Source organism: Otolemur garnettii, unplaced genomic scaffold (genome assembly GCF_000181295.1).
Source record: "Otolemur garnettii isolate 467f Iridium unplaced genomic scaffold, OtoGar3 scaffold00208, whole genome shotgun sequence".
Lineage (NCBI taxonomy): Eukaryota > Metazoa > Chordata > Mammalia > Primates > Galagidae > Otolemur > Otolemur garnettii.
Window position 1 is genome coordinate 605221 of NW_003852603.1, and position 8829 is coordinate 614049.

Below are 8829 nucleotides of genomic sequence, written 5' to 3' on the forward strand. Positions count from 1 at the left end.
CAGTGTTGATTTTGTGAAGAGAAACATGACTGTCCGGGTAAGGGGCACGCAGAGGATCCGCTGGTCTGTGTGAAAACTGCAGAAGGAAATCACTGTGCAGTAGAAGACAGAGTTCTCAAAGAGATGGGAGGCGTGCTCAGATTAAAACAGAAACCTTAGGATAAAATACGATCTTCAAGCCTGAAGGTCATTTCTTTCGCTTGCTATTTATGTTTCAAAATAGTAGACAGACTAAAGATTTGGACTGCCTGGACCACGGTACAAGCCACACTCCCCTCCCTCAGCTGAGCTAATCCCATGCAGGAACATCATCTACTGAGTTACTAATTGCTGCAGGTACAGACGCCAACACACTACTCTTTCTGAACATTTATATTCTGTCGAGTTGGTAGTAAGTATTTCTGAAAGACGTCTGTGTGCACAGTTTATCTATTAGACTGGAACAGCTTTTATTTCTGTTCTGCTGAATACAGGGAAATTCCTCTGACTGTAAATGTGATTGCTTCAACTCCCAAACTGCAAATTTTCTGGGCATTTCTTCTTTATGTTTCTTGGCAAGTCTATCTACCATTAAATTCTCCAGATTTGTCAAAGCCTTAACAACAGCCCCAAAGTGCCTGTGACTTGGTCAGAATTCAAAATAAAGAGCTAAAATGAACACAAAAATAATAGGAAATTTTGAAAATAGGCAAGGATTTAGAAGTGGCCAGCACGTCTAGGCTAGCACTAACGTAAGGCCTCTAGTTCCAAAGGTGCAGAAAGTAGTGACACTCAGAAGGTTCGTTAAAAGGGGTAAGGAAACAATTACAGCATAATGGACTTGGAGCTGACAGGGACACTTGGCACCTGGACCTACTTACTGGCAGTGTGGCTGTGGACGAGTCAGTCATAACTTCCTAATTTGTGAATTATGACTAATTCCTCCATTTGGGGATATTTTCCGTATTTGTGGGAATGTCTAGCAAGATGCTCATTTTCTTCCTTGGAGAGGGGCTGCAAGCTTGGTGCCCACAGAAATTACCCAGGAACAAAACTCCGAGAGGCCCAGTGAATGATGAGCAGGAGGGAGCCCAGTGGGAGCCCACCTGATATCTGAGAACACTCAAGTGTGCTGCAGGGCATGGATGAAGCTAAGAAGAGGTGTTACACAGAAAATAAGCCAAATGCTGATAAGGTGGTCAAATCTAGCAGGCTGTGTCGGGACAGAATGGGAAGCAAGACAGACACAGCACAATTCACAAGGTGCACAAAACCCAGGCCACAGGCTGTCGACCAGCAGGAATGTCACTTCCCGGAAGACAGCCAAGTCACCCTGAATTGACCACGTTTGTGGCAACTGCCTTGGTCCCACTCTGGCCGTACCTGAGCTCTATCTGAGAAGCGCAGGTGAAAACCAGGGCTGTGCTTAGCAGACTCCAGGCCAGGTGAGTCCATGCTATCTTATGGAACAAGCTTTTCATTTGCTGTGGACCCTTGCTCAAAACTCCATTTGGGTCTTTGTAAGCAAGTAATTAGCAGGAAAGGCTGAGGTGGCAGACAGAGAGGACACATGTGCCCAAGGGTCAGGCAGGAGGCTCTGCCCACCTGGCAGCCTTCTCCCTGTGCCTCTGTGCACGCTCCAACAGATTTATCCACCTGTGAACAGAGACTTGATCTGGGCTGAGCTGCTCTGTACAGAACAGGTGGACTCTGAGTGTCCTTGGAGGCTGCCATGTTCTCAGGTGACTTCCTCCCTGACAGGCCCTAAACGTCTAGGGCCAAAGTGCCTGCCATTTAGGGGGTGACTCTGGGAGGATGACAGCACTAACCAGGGCACTTGATAACTACTCAGATATGTCACGAATTTGCCCGGGAATACTTCCCTGAGGTTGTCTTCTCACCATGATTCATAACTAGGGTTTTCTCTGCTTCTCCCCCTCTCCTCAGACCACCAACCAGAACTTATAGCAGAATAAAGCAAGTAAAGGAAAGTATCACTGTGGCATTTACACAGACCGTGGGTGATCAGCCAGGGAGGCTCTATCCTGAACATCACACGTGTGTGCATGGTAAGGCATATGTGTCCCTGCATTTCTCTTGTACAGGTAGCCTAAAGTGACAAAGGTCAAAAGCCATCCTGCAGCCACCTGTCCTTTCCTGAACAGCACAAGGGGAGTGGCCTGGGGTGCCAGAATCTCAGAGAAGACAGCAACACGACACCTGCTTCCCTGCCTAGAGGGCTGAAGAGTGCCCGGCGGGCCAGGCCAAAGTCCAAAGGGGAGGGGGACAGAAGACAAAACAAAGCTGATCTGGGGGTGGTCTGGACAGCCCTGGCCCAGGTGTCTGCAGCTGGTGTGCAGAGGGTGGTGCTGGAAGGTAGGAGGGAAGGTGAGGAGGGGGAAACAGGAGGGACGGGCAAGCTTGACTCTGTCCCAGTCCAGAGCTCCATGTGCCCACACACTCCCTGCATGACTAAGGCCAGCCCTTCTGTGACGGGGAGCGAGGGACAGGACAGTCCACCAAGAACTGACACTGGCAGTGCAGATGGAGCACATGGAGCCAGTGGAAACAGTTCACAAAGGGCACATGGCCACTCAAGTCACCCTTGCGGCTCCGGACAGGCTGTGCACAAGGAAAACACCGGTTTGCCCACATCACATGGCTGAGTCATCTGCTGGGCGGCCACCACCAGTCAGGCATTGCATGAAGGCTGGGGCGTCGGTGCTGCACGAGACTGACAAGTGTTGACATGGGAAGGCTGGCAGCAGACACGACCAAGACTGGAAGGTACTGGGCTAAAAGCACAAGACTGCAAGCTATGACATGAGCAGAAGGGAAGGGACTAACCCAGGGGACAGGATGGAAAGGGGGCCCCAGCGCCCACAACCGCTCCAGGCACTGTCTTGTGCAGATCACCTCCACCGTCACGGGAACAGAAACTTGCAGGAGACAAAACATCAAAACACACACAGTGCTGACTGATTTCTTTATACTACCACGCTGATGCAAGGAATTTCAAACAATGCTGGAAACGTCAGCTCATTTCTATGACACAAGAGTGTGACAACTTCAATTAGCCTTAATCACAAATTTCCCAGCCCAGTGTTTTGTATGTTGCTGAAATGTATTTTAAAAATTAAACTTTACCTACTCTGGCCTTTGCTACCCTCAAATGGCAGCATAATGCAGCAAAAGTGACTTCGCGTCATCAGTGGTGGGCAGGCCCAGGAGGCCGGGCTTTCAGAGGATTGCCGTGGGCCCTTCAGTGGTGCTGTTTGTGGAAGGTGAGGCTGAGCACAAGCCCAAGTTTCAGGATCTGTTCTGATGACCAGCAGGTGACACACAGCAATAGCCAGGCCAGAGCGAGCGCTTCTCAGAGAGATGCCAGACCAGCACTTCCCGGCTTCCCTGCCCTGTCTCTGACCCTGCTCTCAGTCTGCAGGACGTGTGTCCTTTATGTGTCTGTGGACACGGTCCCAGGAGGGTGTGCTGTGAGGGCCTGCTGCAGGGTACAGCGTCAGAGGTAACAGGAACTGACACCTGACCCTGGGCTTCCTGGCAAGTGTCCTCCATAACAGAGGGGTGGGGAGCAACATGGAAATGGTAACTGTACAGTTGGGTAAGAAAGAGAAAACAAACTCCGACAAGGAGAAAGGAATATACAAAGTGTGATGCACCTACAGAATGGGGTGCCAGGCAGGAGTGTGGGGAACACGGGAAGGACTGGCCAAGACTTCATGTTAAGTGAAAGCAGCCATAGATGATAAACACCTCACGGCTGCACGGTGTTCCAGAACAGGCACAACTAATTTCTGGTTTCCCTAACTTCCTTTGACAGTAGCATCTTCTCAATTTTGTCCAGATCTGCCGGACCACCTGGACTATTATTTGTTTCTAATCTTTATTTATATCAACACAGTTTTAAAAAAAAAATGTCTTTGTTAAGTCCTATACGTGAAATCGATTTAATAGCTATGTTTTATTAACACATTTATCCGGGAAAGTAAAACGTCATGTACCAACTAAAATCACTGTACACCCTTCATCCCTGTGAGTTCTACACAGTAGAGAATTCTAACATGAACTAGTAGAAGCCAGTCTTTACCCTCTTAATTCATAAATATGAAAACAATACAAACACCTCTCGAGCAATTGTTTTTCTATCTATATCTATGTACCACTTTATGCTTTGGTATCCCTGTGACATAAATATTATTAATCTCATTTTTATACAGAAGAAAACTGACCCTAAGCCCATGGACATGGTGACCAATTGTCCTGGGCTACTTGGGACTGTGGAGTTTTATAGGGTGCAAAACATTTTAGGGGCAGAAATTAAAGAAGTCCTAGGCAACACACGGCTGATCTATGCCCTAACTGCCAGGTCTGTCTGACTTACCACCTAACACCACCTTCTAGGAGATACCGTCCCGCCACGTGCTACAGACCAGGCTAGGGCTCCACGGACAGGTTTAAAGACAGGCACGACCTGTACCTCACAAAACACGGTGTTCACAGGGAGTGTCTCGTCTGTCCAGGAAAACAGAGACTGAGACAGCACCGCATGGCCTCAAACCTCCACTTCTCCAGAGAGTGGAGCAGGGACACTCACCTTGACCTCGAACTCGAAGTGCTCATCCTTTCCTTGCCCGCAGAGGACGTAGCGTGGAATACTAATTTTAATTGGGTTCTTCAGGTCATCTGGATTTGCACCCAAGGAGCGAGAAACCATCCGCTATCAGAGGTGTGTCAGACAGGGAGAACAAAGAGAAATAAAATCACTCCACTGCAAACACCCTGCTCAGGGAGGGGCAGAAATGTTTCAAGGAGAGAAAAGAGCATCAAACCAGCACAGTTCATTTAGAAAAATGAGGGTTTTCTTTGAAAGAGAAATGCTAAGCCTCTCTCATAACAAAAGACCATTTCTTCAGGTCCCATTCCAAGATGGGAGGGGCCAAAGGGCCACCGAGTATTGTCTGGCTGTGAAGTCCCTTCCAGTTTACCAGAACAAGATTACTCATCCAGACTTCTTAAAAACAAAAACAAAAAAACAGTGTACACTAGATTCCTTTCTGAAAGTCTTGACCATCTCACAAATTTTCTTCTTCCCAGATGATGACAGTTACACATAAAGCTGCAAAACCTGGAGGTTTTATTCAAATTAACTTCATTTTTAACTCTGAGGCAATTTTATAAGCCAGTATAATATCAAAAGCTCTTTAAACTGCAATTAAAACAAATCCAAAGTATTTTGATAAATAATCAACTTGGCTCTGACAAATATTTATGGTCTGGGAGATGGGAAGCCAGAGGGGTTTGAGGAAGAAGCATTATGAAAAAATAAATCTTCAAAATGAGTTCTCATGAGTCTGAACAGGAGGAAATCTCTGAACAACCCTTATTATTTGTACTAAGTTGGGACTTTAGAAAACATAATAAAAATATGATTTTGAAGTAGGTGCAGTAATAAAATAATTAGAATCATAATCATACTTAGCACTTACTGAATCCTTACTCTATGCCAAGACCTGTGCTAAACAGTTTACATGCACAGATCACACTAACCTTCAGAGCCCCATGAAGTAATAACTGTTATTAACTGTATTAATCAGAGGAGAGGCGCGAGACTGAGGGCACAGGGCCCTGGCGGGAGGTGGAGGCAGAGCATGGATTGAAGTTGGGCTCATCTGAGTCCGCCTGTCACCACTACGTTAGGCTGCTGTTACAAAGCTCTGAAGTAATTTCATCCACCTGAGATAAATTAAGGCAATGAACACTTCACAGACATATTTTAAGAAGCTGGACGCTCAACAATGATGTGGTGAAACACACTCATGTGACTAAACAGAAAACAGCAGCGGGCAGGAAGCTCCCTTTCTTCCCGGCAGAAGGGTCCTCAGCCTGGAGTCACAGAGGGCCCAGCCCAGGTGTGTACGGGATGACACAGATGCATGGACGGTTCCTTTCAGACTGAGGCCTTCATTCTGGCTGATGGTGTGACTATTTTGGCCTGATATGAAGCCACCAAAGCCCACTAGAATATTTTAATTTCTCCCTGAGTGTTTGGTCACCCAAAACAAGAACAATTACATGTTTACTGCGACAGTATGCCTAGTTAGCCATCCCTGATGTCCGAAACCATCAAGAAATTCTTCGCAAAAATATGTGCACTGGTAAAGACTTTTCAATTCACTGACTGACTTCAAATTACTTTAAATGTAGACGTTTCTTAAAACATGAAGTAAGTTTATCTATTTAAAGGTGAACAGAGAAATAAACTAGTGGTTTTATTTGTAAGAACGTTTCTGTATTGGTCTTTCCCCTGAAATGACACGCTTTACAGCCACCAGTTCCTTCTCTGGTCCCTGGTCCCTGTTACATTGTGCTCAATAACTATTTTTCGAGATGACGTCCAGATCTGACTTGATCTCTTATGGGGTCAATTTGCTGCTGTGTGCATGTCAGGAGATGGGGCGTAGTGGCGCACTGCAGCTAGGGACAACCTCAGCAGAGGATTCAGAATGCCACAACCAGCAACCCCTAACACTGGTTAAGCAGACAAGGCCCACCCACCCAACCTTAGGAGAGACCTAAGTAGGACCCTCCCTACTAATCAGATCAACACCACAGCTAATATGATGAGGACAGGTTCTCTTCTAAGAGGTGAGGAGGAAAGGCTGGAAGGAAGGTAACCATCTTTCCTCGTCAACCAACTAGAAAAAGTAAACAGTAAAAAATTCTTAAATATCACACAGCCTTGTCAAGGGATCGTTAGCATTCCTTCAAAACTACCTGCTGGACTGCTGACACGAGGCACATGGTTGTCACACACAGACTTGCTGAGAAAGGGGACCTGAAAGGCAATCTTCCTGTTTTCCTAGGGACACCTCCATTTATATACCTGAATCTTTCAAGATCATGTGAATCAAGGGGTTCCCAAGAAGACGTGGAGGACAAGGTCAACAGGCGCAACACGCCTGGTTCTGAAACCCAAACTCTATCTGCTTCTCTCAAGTAGGCACAGAAAACGGACTTGGGCTTCCAGTGTTCACCTCAAAGACACGGAAAGAGAAAGGGGGAGACTCAGAACCTCACTGCAGCTCTAGGACATGGTCGTGGAACAGCAGTCACTCACCCTTTCTGTGCCTCAGTTTCTTCACCTATGGGAATAGTTGTGATATTTGTGAAATCCCCATTACATGGCAGGAATCCAGCTATAAAAGCAGTGTCCCCAGTGGGAATTAAGGGTGGAGGCCGACTCTGTCAAGGAACCTGATAATCATGGCAGATCAGAAAGTTGTGCCGGGCCCTCAGTGGAAACAACTATAAGTGTGTCCGTTGTTCTCTAAGTGTCATGAATTTTCCTGAGGGAGACCTGTGGTCAAAACTGCCTGGGAATACTCTCAGCTAAGCAACGTTAACTTTGACTTTCTTATAGGCATCTCCTAGGATATGCAATAGAACAGGAGTATCCTTACTGAGCACCAACTATACACCAGGTGAAGGAGGCAAGCGTCCTGGGAAGACAGAGTAACTTTATAAAGGATTTGTAACTTCTAAGACCTTTAGTTTTTTTCCACCTTATTAAGCTCTGAACAAAGATTTGGTGTTTCTATGCTAGGTGGATTATATTCCAAAGGGAGATTTTGCTACCTTAAGTTTCTCTGTGTAAAAGTCAATTTTTGAATGGGATAAGGCTATATATAACTGGTAGTTTTGGCGTTTTATGATCAATGGAAGGGTATTTTGTAACTGCAAAATTCTCTGTTTCTAAGAATGTACCATTGTGAAGTCACTCCACAAAGAAAGGAAATATACTTCACATATGCTTTACAAAAACAAAAACAAACAAAAATACCCCACCCCTCACTCCCCCAAAACCCTGCCCCTGACAATTTCACTGGGAAACTGACTCGAATGGAGACCAGTTATCTGAAAGTGAATGGATCCTATAATACTTGTATAGCTTATCTCAATCTAGAATAGCTCTTTATTATACCAGAACCTGCAGTTACTTCAAGAAACAGTTCTAGACAGGATATAAGAGCTACTGCCCCAATCAGGTGTAGACAGGCAGTGTCACAGGGTCCTGGGCTGAGAAGATCGATGTTGCTCTCTTCACTTACCGTGATGGGGACTAACAATAATCCCAGTCATTTCTGACCAGTTTACTTCAACCTCACTGATTTCATATGAACTACACACTGATGAATGTACAGAAATGAACTACAGAAATGAATAACTGAAATACAAGGTGGTGATCTGAGCAAAAGCATAAATAAATTAAAAACGTGTTTCCAAGGAATCATTGCTGCAGTGTTAGTTTATGAAGTCAATTTCATGAGAAATGCAGACTTTTTAGAGAGACTTTTCACACACAGTGTGAAAAGCTCCTGATAGTCTCCAAAACTTACGTTTACAATGGACAGGAAGAAAAAGCGGCATAAATGTCCCCTGAATCTATTTTTGATGTGAAAGTAGCTGTGTTTGGATATCCTGAGTTTATACTAGAAACATAAATGTGTGCTATGTCCCACTGTGTCCCATTATTTATGGGAGCGTTTACATTTCTACGCCACTATTTATTTCAGAATCAGTCTCAGCTTCGCTACATGTGGCATAAAGGATTCTCAGACTCTAGGGTGAAGCTGGTCACGTGCTGTCACAGGAGGTAACGAAACGAGAACGGGTGTATGTGTGTGTGTGTGTGTGAGAGAGAGAGTGTGTGGACTCCCTGCAGCAGGGTGGGCACGGAGGAAGGGCAGTGTTGGACAAGGAATTTTACAGGCACCCTGGAGTAATTCTGTTTATAAATAAAAGTTTGGGCAGTTCCTGTGGTTCAGTGGGTAC

The 8829-nt window shown here is 45.7% G+C and overlaps 1 protein-coding gene across 2 annotated transcripts in view; it reads right to left on the minus strand.

Annotated features, from left to right (window-relative positions):
* KIF16B (kinesin family member 16B) overlaps window positions 1–8829 on the minus strand; it is a 307490-nt gene that overhangs the window by 67794 nt on the left and 230867 nt on the right. Inside the window, exon 23 of one of the 2 annotated variants that reach the window (XM_023507799.1) lies at window positions 4592–4714. The exons of the other annotated variant lie outside the window; for it this stretch is intronic. Coding sequence (XP_023363567.1) covers window positions 4592–4714 — 123 coding nt within the window. The remainder of the gene's footprint in view (window positions 1–4591; window positions 4715–8829) is intronic. 2 annotated transcript variants of the gene reach the window in all.